The sequence below is a fragment of the Peromyscus eremicus genome, chromosome 8a, assembly GCF_949786415.1.
Source record: "Peromyscus eremicus chromosome 8a, PerEre_H2_v1, whole genome shotgun sequence".
Classification (NCBI taxonomy): Eukaryota; Metazoa; Chordata; class Mammalia; order Rodentia; family Cricetidae; genus Peromyscus; species Peromyscus eremicus.
In genome coordinates, this window is record NC_081423.1 from 40310318 (window position 1) to 40326793 (window position 16476).

At 44.4% G+C, this 16476-nt stretch overlaps 1 protein-coding gene across 2 annotated transcripts in view; it reads left to right on the top strand.

Annotated features, from left to right (window-relative positions):
* Gria1 (glutamate ionotropic receptor AMPA type subunit 1) overlaps window positions 1-16476 on the top strand; it is a 328214-nt gene that overhangs the window by 225417 nt on the left and 86321 nt on the right. For both annotated transcript variants that reach the window (XM_059270597.1, XM_059270596.1), the window contains exon 11: window positions 4338-4708. In XM_059270597.1, coding sequence (XP_059126580.1) covers window positions 4338-4708 — 371 coding nt within the window. The remainder of the gene's footprint in view (window positions 1-4337; window positions 4709-16476) is intronic.

The following is a 16476-nucleotide window of genomic DNA, read 5'->3' on the forward strand; positions in this document are numbered from 1 at the left end:
GGAAGATCCGGGAGTCTAAACCACATGGTCCACAGAAGAGCTTGTGGAGATTTCTAGGCCTTCCTAGTGTGTGGAACTTGGAAAACAGTCATCTTGAAATAAAGACAGAGAGATGGGCAGCCTGGGAGTTTCTAAGTATAAATGACAGGATGGTAGTAAAGTAAGTAAGGTGAGGTCAAGCAAACACTGGGTTGACTGCTTTGGGTGGAGTTGCGGAGAAAAGTTGGAGTCACAGATGACAAGGCAAGAGTGTGGGTTGATTCAGTCAGCACCAGGAGATGGTAAGGACTCTCAAGTAGAGCAACAAAGGGCAATAGAAGGGCAGAGGCCACAGCTGAGTTGGCAGAGTCCCTGTCTAGCGCTCATGAGGCCCAGAATTCAGTGCACAACACTACATATCCTGGGCATGGTGATACACATCTGTAACGCCAACATTCCAGAGGTGGGTGCATGAAGGTCTGAAGTCCAGCCTCTTCCTTGATGAGTGTGAGGCTGGCCTGAGATGGAGACCTTGTCTTATAGAAAACAACAAAATAACAAAAAGCAGTTCCTGAAATGTGCAAGAAAGGGGCCGTGGAGGTTTCCCTCATAGGTCCTGAAAATGCCAGCTGCATCTCTGAGCTGAAACTCACGCTGAGCCTCCGGTTGGTACTCAGGTGACAGCAGGAATTGATCATTTTAGAGGATAGGGGAGTCTCGCAGCCTCACATCAGGGCAGGAGGAGTCATGATGGCCGTGAAGTACATACCTGACCAAAGGAGAAAAAGATGACAGGAAGAAGGTATTCTGAAGAAAAGTGGCTTTCAAGGCGACTGGTGAGGGTAGAGACCGGGTTGGGAAATGCTGTCGGCACCTCCCCTTCTTCTTCCCTTGATGCCTCTCACTTTGGAAACTCCATCAATGAAACAGAGACCTGGATGGGTCCTGCTGCATCTGGAGGCTGGTTTCCATGGGAACTTCCTCTGAGCTCTTAAGGTCATTGCCATGGCAATTGCTGTGAACTTCTCACCTTCTCCAACGTTCATCTTGCCTTCACCTCCTGGAATGCAGTTCTCTTTGTCAAAAAGCCCGTGGCCTGGGCAGAGAAATCTGTGACCATCCCAGGAGCACAACCCCAGTGCCTGCAGCTAGTGTAGTATCAGACTCATCTACACTCCTGAGACCTGGAGCCATCCCTATACGCTTCATGTTAAGCCTGAGGCCTTAGGTCCTATCCGTTAGACCTGTCCCTCTTATCAGTGACAACTGATTCCCAGGGAAGCCATGTTGAGCATAAAACTATTTTCCTTTATCTTGATTCATCTGTCCCACTCTATTCCCCCGAGAAAAGTGAGAGACACTGAGGAAATATCTATCAACCACAAACCACCAGTGAGGTTAAAAAGAGAAAAATAAAAAACTGACTTACAGGCCACCAAGCCTCCTGCTCTATGAAGGTAGTGGCTGCTGGGAGGCTAAGAGTGTCTCTTCTCTCCCTGGTTCTTGCCCACAGTGGTAACTAGTTCATACCCTCTCAGATGCCTTGTGTCATGCTAAACGCTGCACTCATCTTGTTTCACATATTCATCTCAGCCCTGGAAGGTAGATAAGATCATTTCTGCACTTTGTAAAGGAGGATACAGAGGCTCTGAGAGCTTAGCTGCTTGGTCGAAGGACACATGGTCAATAACAGTGCTCATTAATTCGAAGTTCTGTCTTTTGTCCATCACTTTTGTAGACATCATCCCATTCAAACTCTAGACTGTGAAGCTAAGAGGAACTGAGAGATGAGCCAGAGGCATTTCAGTGACAGAAATGAGGGCGGGGCCCACAGAAATCCACAAAGATACCCCCACAACAGACTGCTGGCAATGATCGAGCGACAATCCGATCTGACCTACTCTGGTGATGGGATGGCCAAACACCCTAATTGTCGTGCTAGAAACCTCATCCAACTACTGATGGACCTGGAGGCAGAGATCCATGACTAGGCCCCAGGTGGATCTCTGGGAGTCCAATTAGCGAGAATGAGGAGGGTTTATATGAGAGAGAATTGTTGAGACCAAGGTCGGATAAAGCACAGAGACAAATAGCCAAACAAACGGAAACACATGAAATATGAACCAATGGCTGAGGGGTCACCAACTGGATCAGGCCCTCTGAGTGGGTGAGACAGTTGATTGGCCTGATCTGTTTGGGAGGCATCCAGGCAGTGGGACCGGGTCCTGTGCTCATTGCATGAGTTGGCTGTTTGAAACCTGGGGCCTATGCAGGGTCCCTTGGCTCAGCATGGGAGGAGGGGACTGGACCTACCTGGACTGAGTCCACCAGGTTGATCTCAGTCTGTGGGGAAGGCTTTGCCCTGGAGGAGATTGGAATGGGGGGCGGGCTGGGGGGAAGGTGAGGGGGGCGGGAGGGGGGAGAACAAGGGAATCTGTGGCTGATATGTAGAACTGAATTGTATTGCAAAATAAAAATTAAAAAAAAAAAAAAAAAAAAAAGAAAAGAAATGAGGGCGGGGGACATGCTGCAGCTGAGTCTGTGGCTCCTGGGGGTGCCTCTGGGCCTTCATTCATGGGGCATCTTCTTGTCTGTCCATAGCTGGAGCAGAAAGAGTAATACTTGCAAGCAGACTCCCGGAGTTGAGTTCTAACTCTGCCATTCTCTGAGCTGCATGGCTCCTGTGAGCCACTTGACCTCCCCGGGGTCAGCTCCCTAAAAACGTATTTGCTGCAGGCCTGTGATGGGAGTGTTTGCCCCACAGTTCTCAGTTCCCAAATTGTCTCACCCAGACAGTTTTCTGTGACCCTTGCCCCTTTTTGCTATACCCAAGCTGTCTGGTATGTCCCAGCACTGCCCAAGGACAGATGAGCATGCCTGGCACTCTTCCCTGCTTACCAACAGACTAGATTTGACATTCAAACACTACATACTTGGGTGGCTTTTAGCAATCATCCTGGAAAGAAGAAAAATTAGCAGCTGGCTCAACTCTGTCACTACCAGGCCCTTCCTCCCATGGTTCCTTCCTCCTGGAATACCGTTCCCTACCAGAGCAACATGCAAAGCCCTCCCTTTTTTCAATGTCACATTGACATGTCATCTCTTGCAGGCTGCAATCCCCGGGCTCCCAGCCTGATGGACCCCTCCCCCTTCTCCTATAGTGTCTCGTCCACCTTGGAGACTCGATAAGTGTGCCAGTGTAGATGTGTGCATGTACGTGTGTGGTATGATAGTCTCTTCTACAAATTTATAACCCTTGACTGTGGGGAGGGGCATAGTTTATCTCAGCTTCCATCCTAGAGCTTACACATAATTGTTCCATAAACATTTATCAGGTTCAATTTGCCCTCACCATCTCGTTCGGCAGGATAATCTTGGTTGTGCGTAAAAGAAATCCAATGCAAACTGGCTTAAGCAAACAGAGCATCTGCCATGTGTTCTTGGAGATAGAGGGATGTACTGACACATTTCCAGGGAGCCCAATGTAAGCCCTGAATTGAGGGACCCAAATGGCTGCCTCTGGGGTCAATCTTTGTGCAGCTCAGCTCTGGCTCCAGCTCTTAAGGCTAATTCTCACTGAGCCCCATGGGTCTCCAGCATCCCTGAGTAACTAACTCTCTAGGCACTGGGAGTAGAGTGTGCTGAGTAAGCGTTATATCTGCTTCCTAAGGTAATCAGGCTGGGTAGCAGGCCCGGAGGGGTCTCAGAGCACAAGGAGGAAGCCCGGTCACTGGCTAAACAAAGCTGCAACCTCTTTCTTGCAGGATGAGGAAGGCATCTCCAGCAAGTAGAGCTGTCAGATAATGGAATGAGCTCCTCTAGCAAGCTGTTGTCCATTTCTTAGAAATAATTTAGTGTCTGAGCAGTCGGACTTAACAAGTTCCTATACCATTTCCACATCCTTTAAGATAAAAATAATATTCACCGTAAAGATAGAAACAAGAGCTGGGAAGAGGCTTCCGTCTATAAAGCACATGCTAAGCAAGCATGAGGGCCTGAGTTTGGATTCCTAGCATCCATGTAAAAAGCCTAGTACTATAGTGCACGCCTGTAATCCCAGCACTGGGGAGGAGATGCAGACAGAGGACAGCAGGAGCTCAACTGGCCGGCCAACCTAACCAATCAGTGAGGTCCAGGTTTAGGGAGAGACCCTGTCTCCCAAAACAAGGTGGAAAGCAATTATATAATGAAGACAACCTCTGGCTTCCCTATGCGCACGCATGCACACACACACACACGCACACACACACACTCACACACACACACACACACACACACACACACACACACACACACGACAAAAGCAAGAGAAAGAGATGCTGAGCTCACCTGAACCTGTTTTGATTTGATCCTTTCAGAGAGCAGATGTGGCGGTAGCCCCCTTGACCATCACCCTGGTCCGGGAGGAAGTCATTGACTTCTCTAAGCCGTTCATGAGTTTGGGAATCTCCATCATGATTAAGAAGCCACAGAAGTCCAAGCCAGGTGTCTTCTCCTTTCTTGACCCTTTGGCCTATGAGATCTGGATGTGTATCGTGTTTGCCTACATCGGAGTGAGCGTCGTCCTCTTCCTGGTCAGCCGTTTCAGCCCTTACGAATGGCACAGTGAAGAGTTTGAAGAGGGACGAGAGCAGACCACCAGTGACCAGTCGAATGAGTTTGGCATATTCAACAGCCTGTGGTTCTCTCTGGGGGCCTTCATGCAGCAAGGATGTGACATTTCTCCCAGGTCAGTTGGCTCTTCTCAGCTCCTCTACTTGATGCTCTACTGTTCTTGGGATGAAAAACTATTAGATATTCAAGAGGTGGCAATTAGGGCTGGTGTACAAAGTGCTCGTTGTGTAAGTATGAGGGTCTGAGTCTGATCCCAGAACCTGTGTGAAAAAGCTGGAAGTGATGGTATCCACTTGTGACCCCAAGACTGGAGGGCAGAGGTGGGGAATATCTGGGCTTACTGGCTGGCCAGCCTAGATCAGTGAGTCTCCTGTCCCCGCCTCCCCGCACTGAGAGACCCTGACTCAGAAAGCAAGGCTAGTGGTTCCTGAGGAGGAATGGTACAGAAGTTGACCTGTTTCCTCCACAAACATGTGCACATGGCACACACACACACACACACACACACACACACACACACACACACACACACACACACTGAGAATTCTTCCCAGATTTCATTGCATCTGAGTTTCTACTACTGTTTTGGTCAACTGTTTTGTTGCATGTTGTGGGTTATTCTCGACGTTTCTGTGGTTCGGCCAGCTGTCTGCTGCCTGGTTGATAGGCTGCCTAGATGCGCAGGCATCATTGTGACTGATGTTCTGTAGATGAGAAGTACAGAGGAAGAACAGAGATTTGGTACAACCAATATTTCCTGAGCATCTACCATTGTCCTAGCAGGAGACACCCTCTAACTGAATGCTCACACCAGATCAGGACTCCCATGACCCTCTTTTCACAAAGTTGCCCTGGTGACAGAGCTGAGCTCTGTACCTGCATAATGGAGCACTGGATCCAGCACATGGTCCCTCTGTGTGGCCTTGGCCAAGCCACTTTATCCAGACAAACCCTGGTTTCCTCTTCTCAATGGGGCAAGGCTCTTCTTTTTCTGGTTCTGATTTTTGAAAAGTGGAGAATTCGAATTCCATGGCACTATAAACCTGCTTGTTGCGGTTCACATATAAGAAGTGGCCCCACTTTTGGCTGTCATGTGTATTGGACTTGCTCATACAATTTATTTTAGGAAAAGTACTTCTGAAGCCATGAGGAAGTATATAAAAGAAGGGGGAGAATGACACAGACTGTGACCAATGCCCAGTTCACTGACATCTTGTTCTGATATGTAGTGTTCCTTTGGCTACATTCTAGACTGTTCGTGCTCTCCTCCCCTCGAGCTGACTCGGTGAGGAAGGCAACATTGCTGTGTGTTCTATTTCCATGGCTAATGTCTGTGAACTCTCCTTCTCCAGTGGTCACTCCCTTGTAGATGACCACATCTCAAAATCAGGCAAAGAAGTGAATGTGGCTTAGACTTTGGCCTCCATGGGTCTACTGAAGTCTAAGTGCATACATTTCAGCCCTCATGGATGCGTCTAGAGGCATATTTACCTCCGTCTACGATTCGCATTTGGGTGTGAATGAGGACTGATGTTCCTAATGGTGCAGGAGTCATGCCTTCCTACCCAGCCTCCCCCAGGACTTACTTTGTCTGCCTTATAATTTGGAAAGCCTCATGGCTCACCGTTTTAATCTTGTTTTTCTTTAAATAAGAAGACAGTCGGAGGGGGTGGGGTGACGTGGGAGAGAAGGTGTGAGACTGGTACTCAGCCAATACTGGCAAACACAAGGCGGCGACGATAGAGGAAACCAAGCAGGGGAAGGGCTTGCTTAGAGATAAATCCAGCCACTGGGTAAACAGTGGGAAGAGATGGCTCTGGATGCGTCGGTGTAATGCACAAACACGGGACCATGCACACCGTGTGAGCTTGCTCCGCTGTGGCTTCCTTTGAGAGCAGACACTTGCCGTGTGGTCTGGCTTCCAGGGTTTTCACATCTTCCCAGGGTCTCGTGTGCATAGTCCACAAACTGAATCCTCTGTCAGGCACGGCTTTGTTTGATCCGTACCAGTTTGACAATGGCTGTCCCAAACAGAATGGCGGTGACCTATGCATTTGCCACAGCCCCTCCTGACCAGATTCACTCCCATGACTCTAGCAGCCCCTGAGAGTGTCTGTGATCTATGGACCACAGGATGGACAGACTGCATTCTCGTGGCTTCTGAGAGAACCACTGGAGCGTCTTAGAAACCAACACCATGATGAGGAGCAGCCTCCAAGTTGTCTTCCTCTTCAACTTAATAAAGCAACCCCACTCAGTCAGTGTTTCTGCTCCTCATGTGTGACCTGAAGAGCACAGCAGTGAGGGTCCCTGAAACCTTTATGTGGTTGCTAGGTGTACAGCCTGTAACACAGGACCTAGCCACCACATAAGAGAACCAGAAAGTGGACATGATTTTCATGGACTTTATACATTGGGTTTTGGCTAATACTTACCACTGCTCCTGCCACTTTGCCAGTCTGGAACCTTCTTTTGGAGAAATCCAGAGACAAAGCAGAAATAACCAGTAATTCATCCCAGAGACGCAACCTCTGGATTCTGAGACTCCTCTCCACAGGAAGTGAGGGGAATGACGTGTGACTGGATGTCATCATCTGATCCACACAGGAATGAGCTACCACCCTAAGGAGCTATGTTGGTCTCAGTACACTTTCCCTTCTCAGGGCTGCTTCAGCTGATCACAGAGTTTAACAACCTCACTAGGGGTCAAAGTATGCCCCATAATGGTTCTTGGAAATACAAATTAAACAGAAAATGTGTGCATTTCATCTGACCCAGACACAAAAGCAAGGATGCTGACAGTGACTTGGATAGAGGCCAAGCAGACAATGCTGGGCAGTGACAAACTGTTTCCCTGTGCCCTGGTGTGCCTCTGACAAACGCAGCACTGGATGGAACACTCAAGGTTCATAGTTGCTCCTAGTTTCGGACATCCTTCCAGACGAGCTACACTCCATCCACTGTCCTTGTTCAAAGAATGTGTCCTAAGCTCACTAACCTGGGATATGGGCAACTGGAATCCATCAAACCACGTGTACCTGTGTTATATACCAACAGTTGTTTTATGCTGGAGAAGGAGCTCAGTCAGTAGACCACCTGCCTAGTGTGCCTGGAGCTCTTGGCTCCACTCCAGCACCATTGAAACCAGCAGGGTAGTGCATACCTGTAAGCCCACCACTTGGGAGGTGGAAGCAGGAGGTTTGGAAGTTCAGAGGCGTCTAGTTCAAGGCCAGCCTAGGCTGCATGAAAACTTATCTCAAAAAAAACAAAAACCGCCAGGTGGTGGTGGTGGTGCACGCCTTTAATCCCGGCACTCGGGAGGCAGAGCCAGGCTAGTGCCCACCTGAGCTCTAACTGGAGTAATTTCTTCATGTGCTCACAGCATTGGTGCATGCTAGCAGGAAAGCAGGCCCCAGGGCTAATGACAAAGTTTAACTACCAGCAAGTACATAAAGACTGGGAGTGAGGTAGACTGAAGATGTATCTGAAAAGAGGACAAAAGTTCTCCAGACACTGGTCTTTTTAAATGTCTTGGTCTGGGTAAATAAAAGCACATCAGTGGGGCAGTGGTAGGGCACTCGGGAGGCAGAGGCAGGCAGATCTCTGTGAGTTAGAGGCCAGCCTGGGCTACAGAGTGAGCTCCAGGACAGGCTCCAAAGCTACACAAAGAAACCCTGTCTCGGAAAAAAAAAAAAAAAAAAAAAAAAAAACATAAGATCCTGATCCCTCCCTCAAAAATTTTGTCTTTATAATATCTTCAAAGTAATTAACGTCTAGTAACTAAAACCCGACTAACTATGGCCCCAGAGAGGTTTCTGTAAGTCACAGAAATACCCATCACAGTAATGTGAGCATACCCCCCTGGTTCCTTTTCTCTACCCCAAGAAACCTGGGAATCAACTAGGACTGGCCCTTCTGCCTTTCTCTTGGCCTGGGCATCTTGTTCACATGCTGGCAACTCCCAGACACTGCATCCATCAAGAGACAGAGACAGAGAACCCTGTTCCCAGTCATATGTACATCCTCCAATCAGGAAGACAAAAAACTTAAAAAAGTGGTCACCCCCTACAGTGGCTCTGTGGGTTCTTCTGAAGTCAAGAAAGGCAAGGAAAACAAGAGTTGAGGCTTCATGGATGCTAGAATGGAAGCAGGGGTCATTGGTGCTGGGGACCCATCTTCCAGGATTGGTCAGGGTACCTACAGCTGGTACCTTCCGTAGTAGCACACAGATGTATAAGTAACATCTAGTAGGAACGCTTTCAGTTGTCTGCCTACAAATAGAACTAAAATGCTCTCATGATTCCTCCCCCTTCCCTTTGAAATGTTCACATAAGCTGAGGGTTTGATAGCTTTGACATTACAAACTAAGGATCACCTTAGCTGTGATCACGGATTATGCTGTTTGTAGTTCAGTTGTTTGATGGTGATTTAGGAGCTATGAATAAACTTGGCAAGCCCATTTCTTGTGCCCAAAGATCTGTTGTTGTTGTTGTTGTTGTTGCTGTTGCTGTTGTTGTTGTTTTATCAGCCCACCCCACCCCTGCCTACTATGCTCAGAGAAGAGCAGGACTCCCAGGGACATCAAACAAACAGCAAAACAAGCTACAATAAGCCCAGGCTATACCACCACATCAAACCTGGACGAGGCAACCCAGTAAGAGGAAAAGGGTCCCACACGCAGCAAAAGAGTCCAAGACAGTCCCTGTTCCCACTTTTAGGAATCTCACAATAACACCAGTTTACTCAGCCATAATATATATGCAGCGGACCTAGGTCAGACCCCTACAGGCTCTCTGTCTCTTGAGCCCCCATGAGTCCTAATCAGTTGATTGTGTGGGCAGTGTTCTCATGGTATCCCTGACCCCTCTGGTTCCTCCTATCCTCTCACTCATATGCAGAACTCCCTGAGCTCTGCATAATGGTTGGCTGGGGGACTCTGTATCTGCTCCCATCAGTTGCTGGATGAAGTCTCTCTGGTCTCTGATGACAATTCTGCTAGGCTCCAGTCCCAGAACACTCTTCAGGCAGGACAAACCGCAGGTCAAAGGTTTTGTGTCTGGGTTGGTGGCCCAGTCCCTCCACTTGAGGCTTTTTGCCTAGTTACAGAATATGCCCAGTTTAGACTCAGTGTCCCCCATTACTAGGAGTCTTTGCTAAGTTACTGTCATGGATTCCATGGAGTTTCCATTGCACTAGGTTTCCACCTCACCCCAGAAATGCCCCCAATTCTAGTTACTTCTCTCCGTATTTTCTCCCTCCTTCCCCCAACACCTGATTCTTCCTGTTCCCAACTCCACCGATCCCCAGTCCACCCTGGAAATCTATTCTATTTCCCTTTCCCAGGGAGATCCTTGTGTGTGTGTGTCCCCCAGCCCCCCCCCTCCCTGGCGCACCTTAAGCCCTTCTTGTAAGTGTCATTCTGTGTCTGGGCTACTGCACTCAGGATGATTTTTTTCTAGTTCCATCTGTTTGACTTTAAATTTCATGACATCATTGTTTTTAACAGCTGAGTAATATTCCACTGTGTAAATGTACCACATTTTCTTTGTCCATTCTTCAATTGAAGGACATCTAGGTTATTTTCAGTTTCTGGCTATTATGAATAAAGCTGCTATAAACATAGTTGAAAAAGTGTCCTTGTGATAGGATGGAAAGTCTTTTGGATATATGCCTAGGAATGGTATAGTTGGGTCTTGAGGTAGATCAATTCTTAATTTTCTGAGAAACTGCCATATTTATTTCCAAAGTGACTAAAAGTTTGCATTCCCACCATCAGAGGAGGAGTGTTCCCCTTGCTCCACATCCTCTCCAGCATGAGCTGTCACCTGTATTTTTTATCTTAGCTAATCTGACAGGTGTAAGATGGAATCTCAGAGTCACTTTGATTTGCATTTCCCTGATGGCTAAGGATGTTGAACATTTCTTAGTTCTCAGCAATTTGAGATTCCTCTATTGAGAATTCTCTATTTAGATTTCTATCTCTTTTTTAATTGGATTATTTGGTTTGTTGATGTCTAGTTTCTTGAGTTCTTTATATGTTTTAGCTGTTAGCCCTCTGTCTGATGTGGAGTTGGTGAAAATCTTTTCCCATTCTGTGGGCTGTCATTTTGTTTTATTGACAGTCCTTTGCCTTACAGAAGCTTATCAAGTTCATAAGGTCACATTTATTAATTGTTGATCTTAGTGCCTGCACTATTGGTGTTCTGTTCAGCAAGTTGTCTCCTGTGTCAGTTCATTCAGAGCTGTTCCCCACTTTCTCTTCTATCAGCTTCAGGGTATCTGGTTTTATGTTGAGGTCTTTGATCCACTTGGACTTGAGTTTTGTGCAGGGTAATAGATACGGATTCAATTTACATACTGACCTCCAGTTAGACCAGCATCATTTGTTGAAGATGCTTTCTTTTTTCCATTGTGTATTTCTGACTTCTTTATGAAAAATCAGGTATCCATAGGTGTGTGGATTTACATCTAGGCCTTCAATTCAATTCCATTGATCAACATGTCTGTTTTTATGTCAAAACCATGTGGTTTTTATTACTACAGCTCTGTAGTACACCTTAAAATCAGGGATTGTGATACCTCCAATCTTTTGTTGTATAGGATTGTTTTAGTTATCCTGTTTGTTTTGTTTTGTTTTGTTTTTTCATATGAAGTTGAGTATTGTTCTTTCAAGGTCTGTAAAGAATTATGTTGGAATTTTGATGGGGACTGCATTGAATCTGTAGATTGCTTTTGGTAGGATGGCCATTTCTACTCTGTTATTCCTACTGATCCATGAGCATGGGAGATCTTTCCATCTTCTGATATCTTCTTCAATTTCCTTCTTCAAAGACTTGATATTTTTAACATACAGGTCTTTTACTTGTTTAGTTAGAGTTATCTCAAGATATTTTATATTATCTGTGGCTATTGTGAAGGTGTTGTTTCCTTGATTTCTTTCTCAGCCTGTTTGACATTTGTATATAGGAGGAATAATGTTTTTTTTTATATTTAATCTTTTATCTGGCTACTTTGATGAAGGTGTTTAGCAGTTGTAGAAGTTCTCTAGTCAAATTTTCTAGATTACTTATGCATATTATCACATCATCTGCAAATAATAATACTTTGACTTCTTCCTTTCCAATTTGTATCCCCTTGATCTCTTTTTGTTGTCTCATTGCTCTAGCTAAAACTTCAAGTACTATATTGAGAAGAGATGGAGAGAGCGGGCAGCCTTGGCTTGTTCCTGATTTTAGTGGAATTGCTTTGAGTTTCTCTCCATTTAATTCAGTGTTGGCTACAGGCTTGCTGTATATTGCCTTTATTAAGTTTAGTTATGTCCCTTGTATCCATGATGTCTCCAAGACTTTTACCATGAAGGGGGTTGGACTTTGTTAAAGGCTTTTTATGATGGATTTTGTCAGAGGCATCTAATGACATAAACATGTGAGGTTTTTTTTCTTTCAGTTTGTTTTTATAGAAGATTACATTGACAGATTTTCATATGTTGAAACATCCCTACATCTCTGGGATGATCATGGTGGATGATCTTTTTGATGTGTTCTTGGATTTAGTTTGCAAGTATTTTATTGAGTATTTTTGTATCAATGTTCATGAGGGAAGTTGGTCTGTAATCCTCTTTCTTTGTTGAATCTTTGTGTGGTTTGGGTATCAGGGTGACTGTGGAATCATAAAATGAATTGACAATGTTCCTTTTGTTTCTATTTTGTGGAATAACTTGAAGAGTATTGGTATTAGTTCTTCTTTGGAAGTCTGGTAAAATTCTACACTAAAACCTCTGGCCCTGGGCTTTTTGGGGTTGGGAGACTTTTAATGAGTGCTTCTATTTTCTTAGGTGTTATAGGTCTATTTAAATTGTTTATCTTATCTTAACTTTCTTAAGTGACATATATGGAGAAAATTGTCCCTTTCTTTCGGATTTTCCAATTTTGTGCAGTACAGGTTTTTGAAGTATGACCTAATGATTCTCTGAATTTCCTCTGTGTCTGTTGTTATGTCCTCCTTTTCATTTCTGATTTTTGTTAATTTGGATATTCTCTCTATTATGTCTTTTAGTTAGTCTTGGATAAGGGTTTTCCTACCTTGTTGATTTTCTCAAAGAACCAACTATTTGTTTCATTGATTCTTTGTATTGTCCTCTTCGTTTCTATTTTATTGATTTCAGCCCTCAGTTTGATTATTTCCTGCTGTCAACTCCTCCTGGGTGTGTTTGCTTCTTTTTGTTCTAGAGCTTTCAGGTGTGCAAATTCTTCATGAACACTCTTAGTGTAGGGACTTTCCTCTTAACACTGCTTTCATTGTGTCTCACAAGTTTGGGTATGTGGTGCATTCAGTTCATTAAATTACAGGAAGTCTTTAATTTCTTTCTTCTGTTTCCATGAGTTTACAGGTTTTCTGTTGTTTCTGTTGTTATTGAAATCCAGCTTTAATCAATGGTGGTCTGATAGGATATAGGAAGTTCTATAAATTTTCTTGTATCTGTTAAGACTTGCTTTGTAACTGAGTATGTGGTCAATTTTGGAGAATGGTCCATGGAGTGCTGAGAAGAAGGTATATTCTTTTGTGTTTGGGTAAAATGTTCTGTAGATATCCGTTAGGTCCATGTGATTAATAACATGTGTTAGCTCCATTATTTCTCTGTTCAGTTTTTGTCTGGATAACCTGTCTGTTGGTGAGAGTGAGGTGTTGAAGTTTTCCACTATTAATATGTGAGGTCTAATGTGTGATTTAAGCTTTAATAATATTTCTTTTACAAATGTGGGTGCCTTTGCATTTGGGGCATAGATGTTAAGAATTGAAATGTCATCTTGGTGAATTTTTCCTTTAATGAGTATGAAATGTCCTTCTCCATCTGTTTTTATTAATTTTGGTTGAAAGTCTATATTTTTAAATATTAGAATCACTATACCAGCTTGCTTCTTGTATTCATTTGCTTGGAAAATCTTTTTTTAACCCTTTACTCTGCAGTAATGTCTATCTTTGATGTTGAGGTATATTTCTTATATGCAGCAGAAGGATGGATCCTGTTTTCATATACATTCTGTTAGCCTGTGTCTTTTTATTGGGGAAATGAGTCCATTGAAATTGAGAGATATTAATGATGAGTGTTTGTTAATATTTATTATTTTGGTGGTGGTGGTAGTGTGGTGGTGGTGATGGTGGTGGTGGTTTTTGGTGTGTGTGTGTGTGTGTGTGTGTGTGTGTGTGTGTGTGTGTGTGTTCCCCTTCCTTGGGTTTTGCTGGCATGCAATTATTTATTGCCTGTGTTTTCCTGGGTATAGCTAACATCCTTGGGTTGGAGTTTGCCTTCTAGTACCTCCTTTAGGGCTGGATTTGTGGATGCATAGATACTGTTTAAATTTGACTTTGTCATGAGATATCTTGTTTTCTCCATCTATGGTGATTGAAAGTTTTCCTGGGTATAGTAGTCTGGGCTGGTATCCATGATCTCTTAGAGTCTGCAAGACAACTCTGTCCAAGACCTTCTGGATTTTAGAGTCTCCACTGAGAAGTCAGGTGTAATTCTAATAGGTCTACCTTTATATGTTACTTGGACTTTTTCCTTTGCAACTTTTAATATTCTTTCTTTGTTCTGTATGTTTAGTGGTTTGATTATTATGTGCTGAGGGGACTTTATTTTATGATCTAATCTATTTGGTGTTCTGTAAGCTTCTTGTACCTTTTTTATAGGCATCTCCTTCTTTAAGTTAGGAAAAATTTTCTTCTATGATTTTGTTAAATATATTTTCTGAGTTTTTGAGCTGGTATTCTTCTCTTCCTCTCCTATTCCTATTATTCTTAGATTTGGTCTTTTCATACTGTTCCAAATTTCCTGGATGTTTTATGATTTAACATTTTCTTTGACCAATGACTATTTCTTCTATTGTATCTTCAATGTCTGAGATTCTCTCTTCCATTTCTTGTATTATGTTGGTCATGCTTGTATCTGTAGTTCCTGTGTACTTACCTAGATTTTCCATTTCCAGACTTCCCTCAGTTTGTGTTTTCTTTATTCCTTCTATTTCCATTTTCAAGTCTTGACCAGTTTCCTTCACCTGTTTGTTTTTACTTGGCTTTCTTGGCATTCTTTAAGGGATTTTCTTATTTCATCCAATTTTTTTATTTGTCTTTTCTTCTATTTCTTTAAGGGATTTTCTCATTTCCTCTTTAAGAACCTCTATAATCTTCATAAACTTGCTTTTAAGATCTTTTTTTTGAGCTTCAGTTGTATTGGAATATTCAGGATAGCTGAACTCTGGTGGTCCCATATGGCCCTGGCTGGTCCCATATTGTTGATTGTGTTCTTACCCTGTTATTTAGGCATCTGGGTTTGGGATATTTACAGATCTAGGTGCTGATTTCTGAGTTTGTCATTGTTGGATGGGTGTGTTTTGTTCCTTGGTTTTTGTTTCCTCTTTGGTCTTCTGATCTTTGTGGCCTGGATTTCTGGCAGCTGGTGTAAACTTTGATCCAGTAGGGAGTCTCTGTCCAAGTTGGAGTTTGGACTTCTGGTGGCTAGCTTGGTCTTTGTTGCAGCAGGGGGTCTCTGTCTGAGTTGGGGGTGGGATAAGGTAATGATGAGGGAAGTGGGGATTGGGGGTACTGAGTGAGTAGAGGAGGTCCACTGGTGGGCTGCCTATCTGTGGTTCTGACAACAAGTGTGGTCTCTCCGGCACTGAGTCTTTGCCTGAATTTGCCTATCTGTTTTTCTGGCTTGCTTGCCCTGTACCTGTTGTTCAAACTGTCATCCCCTGCACCATTTCCTCTGACCGGCGTGACCTGCTTCTGGGCAGCAGAAGTCTGAAGGAATGGCAGTGGAATGGGATGGGGAGGAGAGGGCAGTGGGGCAGGGTGGGGAGGTGGAGGCAGTGGAATGGGTCTTTGGGAACAGAATCTAGGGAGTGTGGCAGTTCAGCAGGCAGGCACATCACTCACCTGTTCTTCTGACTGGTATGGCCTGCACCTAAGATCTATTTTATTAGATATTTTAGATTTCCTTTTCCACATAGAACATTTTGAGAAAGAATATATTGAAGAAAAAACAAATCATCATAGACAAAATTTATTTTCAGTTCTTCCCACTCCCCTTTGTGTATCCTTCACCCCTATTTGCAGGCAGCAGCATTCATTTATCTGCCAGACTGAAGACGTGAAGGCACAGTGATGATGTTGCCTGTGGTTAGGAGCCTTGACTTCAAGGGACTGGTAGCCTAGCAGTGTAAGGTAGACATTAAACAAGGATGGTGGATACATCACACACACACACACACACACACACACACACACACACACACACAAGCATGTACACACACATGCATGCACCATGTAAACCCTTATGTCTCATTAACAAAATGAGCTTTCTCTTAACTGGGCATAGTGACACAAACCTGTATTTAGTTGGAACACTGAGGCAGGAGGATTTCCTTGAGTTCAAAGCCAGCTTGGGCTACATCATGAGTTTCCAGGTCAGCCAGGGCTATAGAGTTAGACTCAAAAACACAAAGCAAGGGCTGGGGAGATGGCTCAGCAGGTAATGAATGTGCTTGCTGCCCAAGCATGAGAACCCAAGTTCAGATTCTCATTCCCAACATTGAAAACTCCAGGCAAAACAGCCCAAGCCTGCAACCTGACAATGGGGGCAGAAATTCTTGGAGAGTTCTGGCCAGGCAGTCCAGCTGAAATAATGAGCTCCAGGTCCATTGAGAGTATTACACACAGGCATACACCACACACACAGGCATGCACACACACAGGCATACATCCCCCACACAAATGCATACACACACACACATGCATACACACAGAGACACAGGCATGTACACACAGGCATATACTTCACAGAGACACACACAGGCATATACTACACATGCATACTTGTACACA